Raw genomic sequence first — 21,677 nt, 5'->3', positions numbered from 1 at the left:
ATTCTTCATCTCACCAGGGCACTGACAAGAAAAACAAGATGTAGTGAACGGTTTAGACAAAAGCTATTGTGTAACTGCCTTCACTCAAACACCCTCAGTGGGTTTTGTTTTTCATTGCTTAAGCATGCATTAAAAAAATTGTTGCCATTTAACAGCAGCACAATTAACTTTACATTTCTTATCTGCTCCAACTAAAAAGATTCAAATAGAAATATCTGTTCCAGATCAGAGTTAAGAGCTGGTGTAGGTGTTGTAATTTTATTGCTTTGGTTAGCACAGAAATGGAAGTTTTTCCATCTGTTTGCTCATTGATGTGCAGAGCGGGGGGGTCGGTGCAAAGCTGCAGGTGTACACTGTGAGCCGGAGGTTGTGGTAAAGTGGAAGGTTGCACCTCCGTCGTTTCTCAGCACAGAGAGCGAGCTGCAGGCTGCTCTGTGACCACATCCTCTCCTCTGCTGTTGCACTTTACTCCTCTGCAGGGTTTCATGCCCTGGTTTGACTTTTTTGCTTTGACCTTCTTTAGTACACAGATGACTGTTGTTACGTGTACACTCACATTCTTATCATTTCCTACTGACAGCTTTTTACATAAAGAGAATGTAAAATGTAACACAACTGACTTATATGTGCAAAGTGAAAACAGAAACAATGAAAAACAGCCTACTTTAAAAAGGTCATTATGTATTTAAAATAGCAACGTTTCTCAGAAAATGTACATCACCTTTCAGTTTCTGTGTTTATGACCAAAAATTAACCAACTTCTGAAGCTTTTCTGAGTTGAGATGCTTCAGTGTTATGTAGGAAGAAAAGGAACTGACTTCTCTGAAAACAGTCATGATCGGCAAACAGGAAAGAATGCATTTTATCTCTGGAAGAAATCTTGTTCTGTGTGAGGTGAGATGTGGGTGCAGAGAGGGGGGAAAGGCACCGTCAAAAGGAAAGAAATGACTGAAAAGATCCTCTCATAAATGTTTATTGATATGAAAATGAAGCATTAAGTGAAAATTGTTCAGCAAGAATACAGCCAGTGTTTCATAAAAACAATAAAACAAAAATAAAATTAGCCAAACTTACTTTCATGCATTAGCTTTAATACTATATGAAGATTTAACTTTTGCATAGACCTGCATGCACCTTTTCCTCTATGCAAATGGGCTGCAGCACACAAAGTTGTGGCAATAAAATCAGCATCTTTTATAGTTTTTATTTACAAAAAACATAAATGATCCAAGTCCCAAATCTTTGGTCAGTCCACAGCTCAGCTCTTATTTTTTACGTTTTCCTGGTGAACTCTGTAACACACATAAAGAACAATCTGTGTTAATGCCAAGCAAACAGTTATATTTGTTTTTATTTTTGTTGTTTTTATTATTTTTTAAGGACAGTGTAATGTAATTGGAGTTCATGTTCAACAAACCTGCAGCCTCCACACCAAAAATCCAACAAAGGCTCCATAGAGGCAGCTCTTGACGATAAAAACGGCGTAGGAGACTTTGGCTGTATTTGTGATCTTCAAATATTTCTCTGTAAAAGAATAAATAAATAAATATCACAGGGGAAATGTTCAGTGTACTTTGTGGAGGCAGTTTTCAGTACAGATTTTGTTTAGACTTTTAGCAGAAAATTTGAATTTTAACAGTTTCTTGCATACACTGATTTTAAGTTTGTGCTTGTGATGATGATGATTTTAACTGTAATAAAACCACAAAATATGTATTTACCTCTTTCTATGCCTCTAAATTCTTGATCTAATGGAAGAATAAAATAAATTAGGAAAGAATACATTTATTTCCCATGTCATCAATTATGGATCATTCTGTGCTCCTAAACTTACCTTCAACACCAAGTTTTGTAGCAGGATATTTGGTGTTGTTCTTTCCATTATAGAAACTGACAATGCAGGTAAAGTTTTGTCCCTCCGTGTACCAATCTTTAGCAGAAACTCTCAACCTGCTTGTGATTCTATAGGATACAGGGGGGGTTTCAATGCGCTCTGCAGCTTCATCTGTCGCCACACCATTAGTGACATTTTTCTCATTCATTTGCCAATACACTTCGACATGGTCAGGGTAGAAACCAGAGGCCACACAGACGAGGGTCTTCTTCCTTTTTTTGTCTTTGCTGTTTCTGCACTCGTGTTCTGAAGGTGTCAGTATTTGTACTTGTGGTGGAGTGACGGCACTGTTTTCTTCTGCAAGGACAAAGGACAAAGAAGAATCACATTAACATACATGACTAAAACTGCCTTTAGATCTACAACAAATGTAAGACACCCAAGTCTCGTGCACATGCCAGGCAAACAAACATTAACGCGCAAAAACATCCAGGAGAACTTTTTTTCACACATATTAACACAAAGGATGAATTCAGATTACAAAACTCGCACTTTCTTTATTACTAAATTATTGTGGTGATCTTACCCAGAACTGTTAGCTTGGTTCCCTCTCCAAAATAAGGAGGATAAGTGCCAGAGCACAATGCCAAGTCACAGCCACAAAAACTCACAAGACTTAGAACACATGGATTCACCTCATTCACATACAAAACGATTACTCTGCTATGTGCAATTTAAATCACTTTTTGATAAAACAAACTGCACTTTTCTGCCAGCTGTTCCATAACACAAATATTCTTCCAGACATGAGGCCATTCTTTTTCAAATATCACAGATTTTCTGATACATTCTGAGACATTTACTAATTTAAATGCAATTTAAAGGTTTACAGCATGGATGACGACATCTTTACATTTCTAAAAACAAGTATTTATGCACTATTTTGTCACTTTCTTACCCAGTACTGTGAGTTTGGTGCCACTGCCAAAGTAAGCAGGGTCGTAGTTGTTCACACTGATAAACTGCTGTAGAAAAAACTGCTCTAGAAAGCTGCTGTCTGTCTTTGTTCTCTTTTTTCAGTGTTAAACAACTTTTACACCCAAACATATAGAAAAGACCTGAGGAAAATCATCTGCTTGTAGCATTATTACGCAGATTTTAACCATGTAAGAGAATTAATTTTTGAAATGCACAAATCTAAAATAACAGACATTAAAACCAACTAATTTACAGAATGATCCCAATGAATATTTCATCAGAAATTATTACTTTAATGTTAATCCATCTTTGCACTCTTACCTAAAACCATGAGTTTAGTTCCAGCTCCAAAATAAGCTTCTGACTGGAAACTCACAGTATTTCACAGAGCTGATAAGAACTGAGTGTGAGAACAATATTCTGGGCGCAGAGCCAAACGTTTTATAGGCACAGTACTTTTACTGGAGAACACAGATAACACTTTTTCCCCTGGCACAAGAAAACTTCTTGTTTTAAATGTCTTGTTCACTACCATCACAATATATATATATATATATGAACCACATACTAAATGTTGTCATTCAACCAACATATAAACACCATGAGAGTAAAGCCCAGCTGAGTTTTGTTTTTGTTTTCTTACCTAAAACAGTGAGTTTAGTTCCAGCTCCAAAGTAAGCCTCATTGTAGGAACACAGAGACTTTGTACTGTGACAAAAACCCTTCCTAGTGCCTCTCTTTAGCTTTGCCACATTGAAATTATTCCAACTGTCACTTTTTTACATGTAAAGACTTTGACTTTTGCTACCTGAGTTTTTGGTGTAAATTTAAAGAGGTAAATATTTTAGAGGCAGCTTAACAAAATCAGTCCTCAACATTATTTAGTGAACTTTAAAATGTTTTCTTACCTAAAACAGTTAATTTTGTTCCTCCACCAAAGTGAGCCTCTGAAGCACCAGAGTCACAGTGCACCTGATCAGTGCTCAAAACAGCTCAACACATGCTGCTTCTGCTTTGTTTCTTAATTCTTTGCTTGCTTTTAATGAACTAAATGTTACTTTTCTTTAAATTAAAAATCCCACATATGCTACACTGCTCTTTTTGTTCCACGTTTTTACAAGTTTAATATAATGCAAAATGTTTGTTTGTTTTTTCAGGCAACACTTATTCTTTAATTGGTTTTAATTTGAAACATTTATGAGAATACATTTCGATTCATCACTTACCAAGAACAGTTAGTTTTGTTCCCTGCCCGAAATAAGCTTCATACTGACACAGCATTTAAACCTCAGAGCAAAAAGCCCTGAGCTGAGACTACGGAGAACTCAAACATATTAAGCTTGTTCAAAAAAGACTTCACTCCAGGGATAACTAAAATAACATGTTTGGATTCATGTATCCAAGACCTTACTGCAGACATACATATACTCATATACAGTTTTTGTTTCTTACCTAAAACGGTTAATTTTGTTCCTCCACCAAAGTAAGCCACTGCACCAGTACCAGTGTCACAGTGAAGTTAATTAGTGCTCAAAACAGCCCAACATGCAGTTTCTACTTTGCATCTTCATTTTTTGGTTTCCTCATAAAAAATAGTAAAGTTTCCTTTTACTTTTCTTTTTACTTTTTCTTTTAAATTAAAAACTCTAAATGTGCTTGACTGGTGGAGTTTTTGTTGTTGTTGTTTTTACCAGTTTAAATGCCAAACCTCTTACTGAAACACTTTTGTCAGCTTTAACTAGTTTAACTATGTTTATGAAAAGACATTTAGATTTTTCACTTACCAAGAACAGTCAGTTTTGTTCCCTGGCCGAAATAAGCTTCATAATTGGCACAGTGTTTAAGCTTCTGAACAAAAAGCACTGAGCTCAGACTATAACGAGTCCAAGTACAGTAAGTTTGTTACCAAGCTGCTCATGTAAGAAAGTTTTTTATATTAGTTATTCCTCTGGCCCAAATCTTATTACAAACTTTACGTATAATTTTTCTTTCTTACCTAAAACAGTTAATTTTGTTCCTCCACCGAAGAAAGCTTCATAACCACCAGAGGCACAGTGAACTTAATCTGTGCTCAAAACATCACGATGCTTCTTTCACTTTGCTTCTTTAAGCATTTAAGCTACTATTAAGAAAAGAAATCTGAAGCAACAGCTGCCGTTTAACATGTTTTAATTATTTCTGTGTTGAATTCATGTGAGAGAAAAGTTTTACTTACCAAGAACAGTCAGTTTTGTTCCCTGACCGAAATAAGCTTCTCTATCAACACAGCGCTCAGGCTTAATGTCAAAAAGCACTCTAAACATCTGAGCTCCTTACATTTCTTTTTGCAGCTTCACCCTTGAACATCTTCATGCATTTATTTGATTATTTCCATGCTTTACTTACCTAATACAGTCAGTTTGGTTCCTTTTCCAAAGTAAGCTTCGGTGTTTGTCACAGTGCAAAATACTCAGCATGAAACTCTTTTTCTACCACACTTCTCTTTGGGAATAATCTTTGCTCATACTTCTGCCAGCGCTTTTACTAATCCTTTAAACAAACCGATTTTCATCCAACACAGTAGAAAAAGTGAAATATTTACCTAAAACTGTCAGTTTGGTTCCTTGGCCAAAGTAAGCAGGATTGCCAGTGTTCACAGTGCAGAATACTCAGCATGAAACCCTTTTTGTTCCAGAATAACCTTTGAGAAACGTCTTTGATAATACTTCTGACAACACTAAGTCTCTAATCAAAATTGCATTTATCAAAACACAGAAATAAAGTGAAATATTTACCTAAAACTGTCAGTTTGGTTCCTTGGCCAAAGTAAGCTTCGTTAGCATTGTCACAGTGCAAAAATACTCAGCATGAAACTATTTTACGCCTGAGGATTGTGTTTACTTATAATCCTGTCAATACTAAGCCTCTGATGAAAGGTACATTTTTCAGAACAGAGTAGTGAAGTGAAATATTTACCTAATACAGTCAGTTTTGTGCCTTTTCCAAAGTAAGCTTCGCTGCCCTGACACAATGCAAAAACACTCAGCAAGAAACTGTTTTTGCACCAGAATTATCTCTGCGGATTGTCTTTACTAATCGTCCTGTCAGTACTAAGCTTCTGAATAAAGGTACAGTTATCAGAACCCAGAAATAAAGTGAAATATTTACCTAAAACTGTCAGTTTGGTTCCTTTGCCAAAGTAAGCAGGATCAGTGGTGGTCACAGTGCAAAATAGTCAGCATGAAACTTTTTAGATCTGACTAATCTTTGAAAATCCTATTTACTAGAAGTTTTCTCTATACTAAGGCTCTAATTAAAGTGACATATAAGAAAACACAGTACTGAAGTGAAATATTTACCTAAAACTGTCAGTTTGGTTCCTTGGCCAAAGTAAGCAGGTTCAGTGTAGGTCACAGTGCAAAATACTCAGCATGAAACCCTTTTTGTATCCGAATCCTCTCTAAGGATAGTCTTCATGGATACCTCTGTTTATACTATGGTTATAGTTAAAGTCATATTTAACAAAAACTGTAGTAAAATGAAATATTTACCTAAAACTGTCAGCTTGGTTCCTTTGCCAAAGTAAGCAGGGTAGTTGTTGGTCACAGTGCAAAATACTCAGCATGAAACTGTTTTTGTATCAGAATAATGTGGAACAATAGTCTTTACTAATACTCCTGTCAATGCTATGGCTCTAAACAAAGTTACAGTTCACAAAACACACCAGTAAAGTGAAATATTTACCTAAAACTGTCAGTTTGGTTCCTTTGCCAAAGTAAGCAGGTTGTGTGTTGGTCACAGTGCAAAATACTCAGCATGAAACTCTTTTTTCACCAGAATAACCTTTAGTTAGTATTAATGAACATTTATGTTAACACTGAAGCTGTAGCCAAAGTCATATTTGTTAAAAAATGGAAGTAAATTTTTACCTAAAACTGTCAGCTTGGTTCCTTGGCCAAAGTAAGCAGGATCATTGTAGTTCACAGTGTTCTCTGTTCAGCTTAATATTTCTGCTGTTTTTATCAACAAATTTTTCCTTCACTCTCATGCTGACATTTACACTCTTTTAATTATAATCGACTGAACCGAAGCTTTGAGATATACAACTTACCTAAAACAGTGAGTTTTGTTCCTTTTCCAAAGTAAGCTTCAGTTCCAGAGTCACACTGATGTCGTCCTCTGCAAAAAGCTTTCAAAACTTTCCAGAAACATCCAGTTTACATGTATTCTAATAATTCAGATGGACTTTAAAAGCTTAGAATATCGAGGGTGAGCTTCACATTGTCCAAATTTTTTTAGTGTGGCAAGATGACGGGACAGACATCATAATGCTGCTCCTACGAACAAGAAGTTAGAAAAAAAATGTTTTTCCATTAAAATGTCTACATATAAACAACGTTTCACTAACAAAGTGTTCCTCCATCCCAGACACCTTCAGATTATATGATTTTTCTGCTCTAACAACGTTTTAAGTTGCATGTAGCAGTCTTCACAATGCATTTTAATGGGAGGAGGTTTTTGTACGACGGCTCTATAGGATTGTATCACCGTGGCCCCCTGTCCCCACGGTGAAAAAGCATCACACAAAAACCTTGCGTCTTTTTCGTTCTCTCCTCTCTCCTTCCCCCACCCCGCTTCTCCCTATCTCAGCCTCCATCTCTGTCTGCCTGTGAGCGCAGCTGTGCAGGTCGGGCTGACTGACGGATGAACGCGCTCCAACCTGACTGCTGCTATTTCTGTGACAGCTAAGAAAAGAAGCAGGAAGGGAGGGCAGAAAAAACACAAAGAGACTTTTTTATTTGTGTTTGTAGTTGCTCAGAGGAAGTGACATCTCTGGTGGTCACAGCTCTTTATCCAATCAGTTATCAGTAAGCAAAATTCACTGAGAGATACAACAAGACATTCTTTGCATTTCTCAGCCCTCAATTTCCAAATGTTTAACTTTCAAATGAATACAGAGCACAATTGCTCTTTATAATACAAACCAAGGTCAAAACTCTACATTTAGTATTTTCTCAGTGGTTGAGATGACCTGGTGTATTGTTATTGGTAGGTTTTCATTTTCTGTGTGATCCACAGATAGTTCTCAGACTTTTTAAAGCAAAAACCATAAAATAATTACCAGAAAATTCTGTACTTTTTAAATGGAGCATTTATTGAACCACTTGACAAATTTGTTTGAATTTGTTAAAATTTTAATTTCCACATATGACTTTTAATTTGTATTGTACATTGCTACATCAAAAATGTATTGTAGAATTTATTTAGGTTCTTTTTTGGATTAAACTATTCACACTAAAGTCTCAGAAACTCACAAAAACTGAACGTATCAAATATAAATCACTAAACTTTAAGGGCTTAAGGAAGCATTATAGCTTTTTAAAGTTTTTAAAGAATAAGTAAATTGCTTCTTTAAAAAGTATTATTGTTTTTTGGGTTTTTTTTTTAGCTCATTCTTCTGGTGGATATGGCTGCAATTTTAAACATATCCCCAGTCTCATTATTTGAATTTCTTTTTCAGGATCTAAATATCAACACTAGTTGTAAAGCACTACAGAGAGGACAGTGTTCTCCTTTTGCTGCTGAACATTAAAGATAATGGACCAAATATTTCCTTCTTAGCTAAAAGAAATCAATTATGTGCGTGAGGAAAACTCCATATGAATGCTACTGGTGCTCTGTGTACGCTGGGTGTGTAGGTAGTCTACATTAGTTAACAACATTACCATAACAACAGCTTATACTTCTGCCCCCAAGTGGCAACAAAAATCTGTCATATACAGCTAGGATCTTTTGGATCCTGTTGGTGGTGGATTGGAAAGTCCTTGGAGCTCTTTATTATTGATCAAGTCATTCCTGTGCAGTTTTTATGGTGTGATGCATTATTCTGATGGGAGAGACCACTGCTGTCCCGGAGTGCCAGGTGGGTGTCTCAAACAATGTGTAGCTACATGCCAACTAAACAAAACAACCAAAACAAATCCCAAGAGACAAAGTTTCTCTCCACTGTAAAAAGAGAAGGCCAAGTTTTTTCACCTCGCCTATCAATCATTATGTTTATAAAGAAGTATCTATATTTCTATAACTCATTGATGTGTGTGAATCATTTTTCTTTTCTAATTTCTATTTCTTCGTTGCTTTGCCATTAAATACATTTTATTATATAGGAATTCCTACATAATAAAATCATCTGTACTACAGGACTAATATGATACACAAGATTTACTCTTCATGATAATCTACCATTCAGCTTGATAGTACCTGTCATTTAAATGTAATGTGTAATTAAATGTAATGCATGATTAACCCTGTAGAGGTCAGTGTAAAGTGGATATAGTTTTATTATGGCAGGCTGTACCAAAATATTTAATAAGGTGCTGGTTTGAGCACAGAGTGACACAGATGATGCTGAAAAGGGTAATATTGTATAAGCCTCACAATGCTAATGCACCTGTTCTCTTATCTGAAAAGATCAGCTTTATGAGGTTTGCAGAAACAAAGTGTGGAGAGGTAGTTTTTGTACCTTTTGAGAAGTATCTGAATTCATGAATGTTTTTCTTTTCAATAAAGATTTCAAAGTTTGAAGTGTTTTAATGCAAGTTGTATATCTTTTTTCTGGTCAGAGTCTGACACTTTAATCCACTCTCAGATCTTCCTTCTTTTCTCTTCGGTTGTTGTTTAGCTGCAGAGGCTTTCTGAGCCATTGTGCTCTTCTAGAGACACAGTAATAAACAGCTGAGTCTCCAGCCGCAACCGAGTGTATCTGCAGAGAGGACCTCAGGAGGGAAGGCCGGGACATACTGTACTTGGATTTGTTGAAAGGAGCTTCAGTGTCCCACACTTTTTCACCAAGAGAATAGGTTATTAGCTCTATTTTCCCACTCGTGTTTTGTCTGTACCAAAACATGTAGGGATTATCCTCATCTTGACTACAGGACAAAGTTGCAGACTGATCTCCAATGTGACTGTTTATAAATGGATCCTGTTTGATTTTTACACTGAAGGAGAAATCTGGAAAACAAGATGAAAGGCAACAAGTGAGCATGCAAAATCTTCAGCACAGAAAAATATTTATCTCTGAATTTAAAGTACTTACTGGAGAAGATTAGTACTGCAACCAAAAAAGTGTACATCATGATCATTATTATACACTTAGGGGAAAAAGTAAGAACCATTACAGTTAGAACCATTAAGTCTGCTGTTGGGCTGAAGAGCTGCATGTGTCATTCACTGTCTTCTGCAATCAGAGCTTCTAAAATGAGTTCAGATCATCCTCCTCTTATTTTACCACAAAGCCTTCACTCACTTTCACATTTCGTAGGTTTTTACAGCTTTCTCTGCAGTTCAGCAGTCTCCTAGTGGACACTGAATAGCAACTGCAGAGCAGGTTCTTGTTATGGTAGGGCTTATGGTTAATAATGCTTCAACACGATTAGAATTGATTTTCTTTTTTATAACATAAAAAACACGATCGATTCTGAAATTTAATCAGTGCTTCTCAAATTTTTGATGTACATTTCAAATTTTACTTTTCCAACTTTAAAGAAGAAACTGGACACAGTCTTTGGAGATTTGTGTAGTAATTTATGCAGCATGTGGGGTTTTCACTCAGGTCCATAAGATCCAGTTATGAAGACAAAGCTGAAGTCACAGAGATCCACAATCAAGAAGCAACCAAAGACCTGACAGAGCATCTCAGGGGAGGAAAAGCAGCACTTGGAGATGTCCATGAAAAAGATTTTCAACAAATGTTTTAAAAATGGTTAAAATGTTACAGTTGTGTTATTATGTGTGAATGTCTTTGAAAGGCAATCATTAAAAAAAATATTTTCTAGAAAATTATGAGCTATATTGAATGTGCTTACTGTTTCTACACTGTGTTATATGACAGCAAGTGAGCATAAAAAAGTGTGAGACAAATACATTTTTAATTCTTTTGACAAAAAAACTCAGGCTGTGTTTTCTGTCCAAAGTTTACTCCAGGTTTACTTTGAGCTAAACTTTGAAAGCAGCATTTAGTGACTATACTGATTCTATTTTTAAACTCATGTTAGTATCACACTTTCCTGCTATTCAGCAAAAATCATAGTTACAGAAGTATAGAATAATATAATATTGTAGTAGTAATTAACGAAAAGCTTGACTTCAGCAAGGATAGGCTTGATATCAGTACAGTAAATTATGTAGATATATATAACATGTATCAGTAATTACCTGGAAACAAACACACTGGACAAAAACATAAGTAAGGCTGAAACTCGTAACAGATGAATCAGTGTACCTGGAATACCTGCCAGCCAGTGGTGAGAAAATTTTATAACTTAATACTGCCAATAGTTGTAAACTGTGATGGACCATGAGCTGCAATGTCACTGAGGTTTGTGTATTTCCTTTGTAGTCAAATTTTTTATATTCATATTTAATTTTTTTTTATTTTAGAATTGGGTTGATTTTTTTTTTTTTCTTGGGTTTATTTCAGTTTTTCCAAGCAATTTATTTATTTGTCTAATTGACGGAAACTTTTTTTTAATAACAGGGATCTCAGGAGTAGACACTTCGTTGAGCTGGTGGACTCACAGTCAGTTAAATCACATCTAAAGTCTAAATAAATAAAATAAAAGGCTGGTTGTGATATTTGACTAAACTGTCAAAAAAAATAAAATCAATTTCTTGTAGATGTTTTTCAAAATGTAATTTTTTGTAGATAGCTTTGTAAGTTAAGAATATTGTTTTAGTTATTTCTATTTTCCCGTTTTTCATTAGCTAGAATTTCATTTTCATCCATATTTTTAGTTAATTTAGTTCTTCTTTATTCATTATAACTGATGGTGCTGACGGGTTAAAGAGAGCTGAGAGTGTTAAAAGGAGCTGTTAAAAAACCCCAGCCAGAATAAAAGGAAGAAAACAGAGCAACGTAAGAAAACACATGTATACAAACGCATCAAATTATTTGTTTGTCTGCTTTGTTGACACCAACATTTTGACCCAGCGCTTGCCTCTCTGATGGACACACCCAGCGCTCACCTGTACGTGGCTGCAGGAGGCGTGGCTGTATGAATGTCTTGTAGCTGCAGGGTTTCACCTAATTAGAGCCCACGTTTTTTTCATTTCTTTTAAATTAAGTCTTTTCTGCATTGGTTTATGCCTCTCAGTTGCCTAATTTCTAACCCCTTACCTAATAAAAATATATCCAGTATCATAAACAGGCCTAATACTCTGTACTCCATTTCTAAAGCCGAGAGTTTAGTAATTTCTCCTTACAGGGGTTGCGTGGAGGATCCTTCCCAGTCCCATTTCCTGCAGCTTTTCTCACACACCAACGTCCACCTGCGGACTGGGAGTTTTCTGAAAGGCTACTTATTTCCGGAAAGCTGATGCTGTTTTATTTTCTTCCCAAGGTAAGCCCCCATTTACTTTGGTAACATGTAGTAGTCGTTGTTCATCAAGTGTTTAATGCTAAGGTAACATTTAGCCCTGCTAATTTCAGCTTGCTAATGCTTTTGGTTTTTGTGTACAACAAAGTAGTTAAATGTCATTCTAAAGAAAGTCGGGAAAAGCCGAAGAATCTGAAGTTCTTCAGTGGCACAAAAACTTTGAATCAAGCTTTGTATTTCCTTCTTCCTGTCATCTTACATTCCTCTCTCCTACTTGAGATTTCCTCTTCATTTGTACTTACAATACTATATTTACATAACATTTTAAAAATGTAAATATATATTGATCAATATTTCATGTTAATTTCAGCTATTTCTGAAAAAGATTCAGTTATTTCAGAAATAACCTTTGACCCCAACGACCTCATTACTTAGAGCCATGCAGCACTCACTAATCAACAACCTATGTCAGCTGAATTTTAACATACTGCAGGTACAAATTGATTTTGGATGGGCTTCATTTTTGTTGCCTATTAAGACCTTTATTGCCCTACTTTAGAGTGGGCATCTTACAAAGATCGCACCTGAGTGATGCACAAAAATGTTCTGTTCTGTGAACTGAGCAGTTTGTGACTGTATGTATGTGTGTGTTGTAGGATTGTAGTTTTAGGAGCTTTCTCTGTTAACACTAAGACATTACTATAAAAGCACTATCATTGTGACTGTAAATAAAACCCTCCTGATTCTGGTGTTCACTCTTTCCATCATCTCTGGGTTTAAACAGCAAAAGATACATAAGCTATGCTGCAGTGTGTGTGATAAAATTATTAGTCAAAGTTAACTTTTTCTCTTTATTTCATTACATACAGTAACAAACATTAGAACTAAGATATGGAAAAATTCTGTCCCCTTGGTTTGTTCTGCTACTCTAAGAATATGACTTCATGTGCACATCTATAACATCCCACTTGCAGAAAAATTCTGAGGGTTTTTAGTGAGGGAGCAGCATTAAACCACATCACTGTGTGCTGGCAGCGCAGAAATAAACAGCCGAGTGCAACACGTCTGTGTTTTTTATCGTCAGAGTTCCTTCTACTGTGCTGTTCCTCATGAGGGTAAATTGTTCTTTAAATTGACCCTCATAATTTTGGGATTGTTGATAATATCCAAAGCCAATGAGGGTCATGGATGTAGTCTCCTTTCTTTGCTGATACCAGAGCATTAATATACGGGTGCTGTCATCATGCTTGCAGTTTATCTGGACCTCTTGATTCTTATCCACTATCTGTGGAGGAGACTGCTGAAATATAACTGCGCTCGCCTGACCTGCAAAGAGAACAAAAAACAGTTTACAACGAGTCAGTAATGTATTTGCATTTAATTGATTGTTTTGGGAGTTCAAATTGAAATTTAAGATCTTACACGAAAACCAGATGATGACAAGAAGACTAGGTGAAGACATTTTCAAACACTGATGGGAGAAGGTGATTGCTCATTTTAAAAAGAGGCTCAGGGTAAAGGGGGAGGAGAATGTTTGTTGTGCTTAGTTCATCACTCCTGTTATACGGGCCTCATGCCATGTGCTGTGCTTCCATCTATTGGTGTAACAGAAAATCCAGGCATCTTCTAAAATAGCATGCATCAAGTTCCCTTATCCATTATTAAGAGAGAGGCATAACTTACATTTTTGAGGGGTTGTTAGTGATGAATGCCACACTGTGCTCTTCTGCACTGTGTGGTGGTGTCTGCCTAATGAACAAATTACCTGAGAATGGATGTTCAGTTTTTTGTGTGTGTATTGCTATGATTTCCAGATTGGAAAAACTTATTTCCAACCATCCAGCAGTGCACAGGAGAGGTAAGAAAGAGAGCACAGTCAGGATGGAGCGGGTGGAGACGAGTGTCAGGAGTGATTTGTGACCGAGTGAGAGCAGAAACATTTAATGGTTTTGATAGACTGCCCTCTCTAAGTTATGATACCTAAGGTATACTGCAGCGCACTTTGTATTTAGTCTAAATTAAAGTGCTTTCTGTTAATTTTTATAACAAAGATATTTCATGGAAGCAAGCTATGGAGGAATCCAGTCATCCTGGTTTGTTCTGCTACTCTAAGGAAAACCAGCAAAAAGCTATGTGCACATGTACAACACGAAAAAATGCTGAGGGTTTTTAGTGTGGGAGCAGCTTTAAACCACATCACTGTGTGCTGGCAGCGCAGAAATAAACAGCCGAGTGTGACACGTCTGGTTTTTTTATTGTCAGAGTTCCTTCTACTGTGCTGTTCCTCGTGAGGGTAAATTGTTCTTTAAATTGACCCTCATAATTTTGGGACTGTTGATAATATCCAAAGCCAATGAGGGTCATGGATGTAGTCTCCTTTCTTTGCTGATACCAGAGCATTAATATACGGGAGCTGTCATCATGCTTGCAGTTTATCTGGACCTCTTGATTCTTATCCACCATCTGTGGAGGAGACTGCTGAAATATAACTGCGCTCGCCTGACCTGCAAAGAGAACAAAAAACAGTTTACAACGAGTCAGTACAGTATTTGCATTTAATTGATTATTTTGGGAGTTCAAATTGAAATTTAAGATCTTACACGAAAACCAGATGATGACAAGAAGACTAGGTGAAGACATTTTCAAACACTGATGGGAGAAGGTGATTGCTCATTTTAAAAAGAGGCTCAGGGTAAAGGGGGAGGAGAATGTTTGTTGTGCTTAGTTCATCACTCCTGTTATACGGGCCTCATGCCATGTGCTGTGCTTCCATCTATTGGTGTAACAGAAAATCCAGGCATCTTCTAAAATAGCATGCATCAAGTTCCCTTATCCATTATTAAGAGATAGGCATAACATACATTTTTGAGGGGTTGTTAGTGATGAATGCCACACTGTGCTCTTCTGCACTGTGTGGTGGTGTCTGCCTAATGAACAAATTGCTTGGGCTTGGGTGTTCAGTATGAAATTTGTGTGTGTATTGCTATGATTTCCAGATTGGAAAACTTTATTTCCAACCATCCAGCAGTGCACAGGAGAGGTGAAGAAGACAGTGTAGTCAGGGTGGAGTGGGTGGAGACCAGCGTCAGGAGCGATTTGTGACAGAATGAGAGCAGAAACATTTAATGGGTGGGATGGACTGCCCTCTCTAAGTTATGTTACATAAGTTATGATTCTGTGCACTTTGTATGTAGTCTAAATTAAAGTGCTTTCTGTTCATTTTTATAAAAAGCATATTTAAAAGAAGCAAGCTATGGAGGAATCCAGTGTTCTTGTTTTTCGTTGCAACTCTAAGGAAAACCAGCAAAAAGCTATGTGTACATGTACAACACCTCACTTGCAGAAAATGCTGAGGGTTTTTAGTGAGGGAGCAGCATTAAACCACATCACTGTGTGCTGGCAGCGCAGAAATAAACAGCCGAGTGCGACACGTCTGTGTTTTTTATTGTCAGAGTTCCTTCCACTGTGCTGCTCCTTGCGAGGGTAAATTGTTTTTCAAATTGACCCTCATAATTTGGTGACTGTTCATATCCAAAGCCAATGAGGGTCATGGATGTATTCTCCTTTAATTGCTGATACCAGAGCATTAATAGAAGGGAGCTATCGTTATGCTTGCAGTTTATCTGGAGCTCTCGATTCCTATCCACTATCTGTGGAGGAGACTGCTCAAATATAACTGCGCTCGCCTGACCTGCAAAGAGAACAATAAACAGTTTACAATGAATCAGTACAGTATTTAAATTTGTACATTTTGTATTAATTTAGTTGAAATTTAAGATCTTACACGAAAACCAGATGAGGAGGAGAATAGTTGAAGACATAGTTAAGCACTGATGGGAGAATGGTTGGTTGCTCATAAAAAGGCTCAGTGTAAAGAGGGAGGAGGGTTCGTTTAGTGAGTATCTGCTGCTTGTCTCACCACTAAACTCCCATTGTAAAGGGCTTATGCCATGTGCTGTGCTTCCATCTATTGGCAGGATTTATTTAAAACACCTTGCATCATCACAAGCGGGTTAGTCTGAGGAAAATATCCATGTGTAAGAACATTATTTTGGGGAAAAAATGCAGATAGTGTTTTAATATTTTAGAAAACATTTTCTTACCTTTTATTTACTTAACAAACTTGATGGTAAAAATTGCTGTTATTATCTTCTCCACAGTGTGGTTTCCCATCACCCCCTCGAGTCGATTACTTATGCTTGAGTCAGGTGTTTTTGTCATGCTTCTGAGGTCTGCCACAGTACCGTGTAGCCTTGCAGCGCAGAGATAAACAGCCTCATCTTTTTCCTGAATGCTGGTTATTGTCAGAGACCACTGCTTGTCATTTTTCTCTGCCTGAAAACCAGATTTGAATCCCTCTTCGAACTGTGAAATTCCAGCTACAGTAGCCACAATTAGCTGGAAACTTTTTCCTCTAGGCTGTTTATACCAGTACAGATATTGATAGTCTGTGTCATTCTGGTAGCAGTGCATCTTTGCCAAGCCATTGGAAGGGTTAGAGATGTAATGGGGCCACTGAGTGATCAGAATGGATTCAGAAACACCTGAAACACAGTAAGCAGAAATCTATCTTTTATCATCTATATGGTAATAATATTTACATTCATTGAATGGACTTAATACAGGTAAAAAGAAAAGGCAAGGAAAGTGTGAAAATTTAGAGTATGTTTTTGTCTTTGTGTTGATAAACTTTACCTGCTGCTGAGATAATCAAGAAAGTCAGGGTGGTGATGCAAGGAGTCATTTTGTCTTTAGAACAGGAAATTGAATGGGTGGAAATTCAACACTGTAGGTAGATCTCTATGGAGGAGATGACATCAGAATCTGAGCAAAGACAGAAAGATTGTGTGAAGGCAGACTTTAGAACTGTCACGCCTCCTTTATCAATCATGCAGGTGTGGCTTTGATGCTGTGAGCCACCAGCTTTTTGTAAAGCAGGCAGAGGAGTTGAAACACTGTGCCGACTTGCAGCACAGAAGTATTGTGCTGTGTCTGCTGGATTAACATTGGAGATTTCAAGCTGAGCTTTGCCCGTTGCATGGCCTGTTATGTTAAATTTGCTCTTAAAGGTCTTTTCAAGAGTTGGGGCACCATATTCAAGCCGTCCAATCAGGTCCATTGTTTGCTGGCCTCCTGCTGCTGACTTGTGCTGGTACCAGTACATGTAGGGATAGTCACTCGCTCCATGGTAGCATTCGATCTGGGCTTGTCGTTGTTCTGGTTTTATCAGAAGATTTAAAGGTGTTTGCTGAATCACAAGTGATGACAGTGCACAGTCTAGAGGACAAAACCAAACTGAAGGATCACAGGAAGGATTAATATTGTTATGAGAAAGTACATATATCTTTTTTTTTTTCTACCTACCTGTGAGCAAAGACAAAACCAAAATTCCAAAAATTTCGAACCTTTACTGGAGAAAATCCTTAAATAGCAACGATCTATGTAACTGACTTGGAGATAGATATACAGAGGTGTCAATGAAGACACTCTGACATTACATGTTTCTTTATTGTACACGTGTGTTAAGAAGAGGGAGGAGCTATCTTAGCATTTTCACGTGTTGTCACTGCTCTCTGCTGTTCAGTCGTTTTATTTAGACAAAGTCTTGTGTGACACACGGAAAGCAGCCAGAGTAAAAGGGAAGGTTTACAACATGGTTTGGAGTGAGTAGCATTAACGCAAAGACAGGAGGCTGAGCTGGAGGTGACAGAGTTGAAAATGTTAAGGTTTTCATTGGGAGTGACCAGAATGGACAAAATCAGATAAGAGTACATCAGAGGGATAGCTCAGGTTGAGTGATTGGGGGATTTTTAATGTTGATGTTTAATATTGGAGCTATCAAGCAGCAAGAAGATCACCGCGAATATTTATGGATGTAGTGAAGGAGGCAGAGGGTTGTGTGACAGAAGAGTGTGCTAGAGAAGACTACATTTTATCAAGGCTAACTGAAAAGGTTGCTTGAATAGTCGGAGGGTGTTCCATTGAAGAGCTAGAAGCTCCTTCTGTTTGCTAGGAATAGGACATTACTCTAAAATTATAATAGGATTGCAAATAAAATCATCCTCATTCTGTTTCATTTTTATTGGCTGTCTGACTCTTAGCCTGATCTCTGGTTTTAAAAAGCAACAAATGTAAAAGTTATGCTTATTCTTCAAATTGACCATCATAATTTGGGGACTGTTCACATCCATAGCAGTTATAAACACATTCTCCTGTCTTTGCTGATACCAGAGCATCATTACAAGGGAGGCATCATTATGCTTGCAGTTTATTTGGAGATGAAACTTTTTTTCATTCACTATCTTGGGGAGATTTGTGAAACATCACAGTGCTCACCTGACCTGCAGAAAGAACCAGGAGTCTCTTTTCCTTTAGAAGAGGAAATTAAATGGGTAGAAATATAAACAGAGCCAACAATGCAGGAAATGACATCCTAATCTGAGCAGTGATAAAGGGACCAAAGTGAGAGAAACTGTGTGAAGGCAGACTTTAGAACTGTCACGCCTCCTTTATCAATCATGCAGGTGTGGCTTTGATGCTGGGAGCCACCAGCTTTTTGTAAAGCAGGCAGAGGAGTTGAAACACTGTGCCGACTTGCAGCACAGAAGTATTGTGCTGTGTCTGCTGGATTAACATTGGAGATTTCAAGATGAGCTTTGCCCGTTGCATGGCCTGTTATGTTAAATCTGCTCTTAAAGGTCTTTTCAAGAGTTGGGGTACCATATTGAAGCAGTCCAATCAGGTCCATTGTTCGCTGGCCTCCTGCTGCTGACTTGTGCTGGTACCAGTACATGTAGGGATAGTCACTCGCTCCATGGTAGCATTCAATCTGGGCTTGTCGTTGTTCTGGTTTTATCAGAAGATTTAAAGGTGTTTGCTGAATCACAAGTGATGACAGCGCACAGTCTAGAGGACAAAAAACAAAACCAAATTGAAGGTTCACAGGAAGGATAAATATTGTTATGAGAAAGTATACATATCTTTTTTTTTTCTACCTACCTGCGAGCAAAGACAAAACCAAAATTCCAAACATTTCGAAACCTTTACTGGAGAAAATCCTTAAATAGCAACGATCTATGTAACTGACTTGGAGATAGATATACAGAGGTGTCAATGAAGACACTCTGACATTACACGTTTCTTTATTGTACACGTGTGTTAAGAAGAGGGAGGAGCTATCTTAGCATTCTCACGTGTTGTCACTGCTCTCTGCTGTTCAGTCGTTTTATTTAGACATAAAGTGTTTTGTGACACACGGAAAGCAGCCAGAGTATTCCTATCTGTCCTATTCCTATCTGTTTGATAGGAATGGGACATTACTCTAAAATTATAATTGGATTGCAAACAAAATAATTCTGCAAATAAAATCATCCTCAGTCTGTTTCATTTTTATTGACTGTCTGACACTTAGCCTGATCTCTGGTTTTAAAAAGCAACAAATGTAAAAGTTATGTTTATTCTTCAAATTGACCCTCATGATTTGGGGACTGTTCACATCCATAGCAGTTATAAACACATTCTCCTGTCTTTGCTGATACCAGAGCATCATTACAAGGGAGGCATCATTATGCTTGCAGTTGTACTATCTTGGGGAGATTTGTGAAACACCACAGTGCTCACCTGATCTGCAGAAAGAAACAGGAGTAAAGTTTAGAAGAGTAAATTAAATGGGTAGAAATATAAACAGAGCCAACAATGCAGGAAATGACATCAGAATGTGATCAGTGATAAAGGGACCAAAGTGAGAGAAACTGTGTGAAAGTAGACTCTGGAACTGTCACTCCTCCTTTATCAATCATGCAGGTGTGGCTTTGATGCTGTGTGCCACCAGCTTTTTGTAAAGCAGGCAGAGGAGTTGAAACACCGTGCTGACTCGCAGCACAGAAGTATTGTGCTGTGTCTTCTAGGTTAACATTGGAGATTACAAGCTGAGCTTTGCCCTTTGAATGGCCTGTTATGTTAAATTTGCTCTCAAAGGTCTTTTCAAGAGTTGGGTTTTCATAATGAAGCTGTCCAATCAGGTCCATTGTTCGCTGACCTCCTGCTGCTGACTTGTGCTGGTACCAGTACATGTAGGGATAGCTGTTGTCTCCATGGTAGCAATCGAGCTTGGCTTCTTGCTGTTGTGGTTTTATCAGAAGATTTAAAGGCGATTGCTGAATCACAAGTGCTGACAGCACAGTGTCTAGGACAAAAAGGAAAAACTGGTTTGATATTGTCATGAGAAAGTACACACATCTGTTTTTTTTTCTACCTACCTGCAAACAAAGACAAAGACAATACAACAAACATTTTAAAATCCTTATAGCGATGCTTAATCTTCACTGTCGCTGCAGTGTTCCATATAACTATGATTTAGATATAGATATACAAAGCTATCAATGAAAGCACCCTGACACTACATCTTCCTTTATTGTACATTTGTGATGAGGAGGGAGGGGCTTTCTTTTTACCATGTTCATGTGTCACCACTGCTCTCTGCTGTTCAGTCTTTTGTTTAGACATAAAACATTTTAAAGAGACTGAAGGAAAAACATTATTTGAACTTTATGGGTGAAAATGGAGAGCAGCATTTATAACTGAAAGCCAGGTTTCTTCCAAAGTGAAATGCAACAGCTTCTTTGGAAATTGGTAATGGCAACAAATTGTGTTTTGGGGTTTTTATTTGTAATGAAAACCTCAGTGTGAAACTTCTGTTCTTCTGCACATGCTCTACATTTGTGTGGTGGTGGCTGCCTAATTATTTTGTTGCTTGGGCATAGATGTATAGATATAGATATAGATATTAAGCATGAAAATGACACGTGCAATGCTATGGCTTCCAGACTGAACAACTTATTTCTTTGCAATGCTTAGTGGGTGTGTCAGAAGTGTAAGTAGCAATCTCTAAATATAAACTCTGTGCAACCAAAGTTTTGCAAATAATGCATCCTTGAAGCATTTAGTACATTTTATCAAGGCAACATGCAGTTTGGATCAAAAATTATAGTCTGAAAACACAAAGGGGGTTCCACTGAGAGAAGCATCAATTATATAAAAGAGTAATTGTAATTTTGTAGCCCAGCAGTTTTTGCAGTTTCACTATTTTAACTTGGTACAGTTTCACAAAGTCTGTGTGGTTTCCTGTTGGGGTACTATTATCTACCAGATCAGGATGAGGGTTTTTGTATGAGAGCATCACCATCTTTATAACTGTGTATTCGTGCTGCTCCAAAATATTCTCCACTGTCTTCTGGGTGTCGTGGGTTCAGGATCTGGAGATAAACTGTTTCTCTCCCATCTCCACTCACCTGAAAGTTGCCTTCAAATGGCTTCTCAACATTTAGATTTGTAAAATAGACGTAGGCAATGAGCTTCAGGGAGGTGTCGCCTGGTGAGCGCTGATACCAGAGAATGGTATCGTAATTAGCGATGTTATGAGTGAAGGTCAGGTTCACTTGTGTGTTTGGTTCCACTAACAGTTGAGTTGGAGACTGAGACAGCTGTTTGTCTTTGCTGAGATAAGCTCCTGG

General features: G+C 37.5%; 1 gene segment (V, D, J or C); it reads right to left on the bottom strand.

The window, feature by feature from the left end:
• Positions 1–962: 962 nt before the first annotated feature.
• On the bottom strand, positions 963–16,909 carry LOC102795297 (T-cell receptor beta-1 chain C region-like). The segment is given in 8 exon segments: positions 963–1,292; positions 1,418–1,524; positions 1,722–1,748; positions 1,835–2,191; positions 4,039–4,081; positions 6,626–6,634; positions 16,405–16,709; positions 16,861–16,909. Coding segments are annotated over 8 exon segments (924 nt in total).
• Between the last annotated feature and the right edge of the window lie 4,768 nt (positions 16,910–21,677).

This window comes from Neolamprologus brichardi, chromosome 19 (genome assembly GCF_056152115.1).
Source record: "Neolamprologus brichardi isolate AB-2024 chromosome 19, ASM5615211v1, whole genome shotgun sequence".
In the NCBI taxonomy this organism is placed as follows: domain Eukaryota; kingdom Metazoa; phylum Chordata; class Actinopteri; order Cichliformes; family Cichlidae; genus Neolamprologus; species Neolamprologus brichardi.
This window is presented reverse-complemented; position numbering and strand designations above follow the sequence as displayed.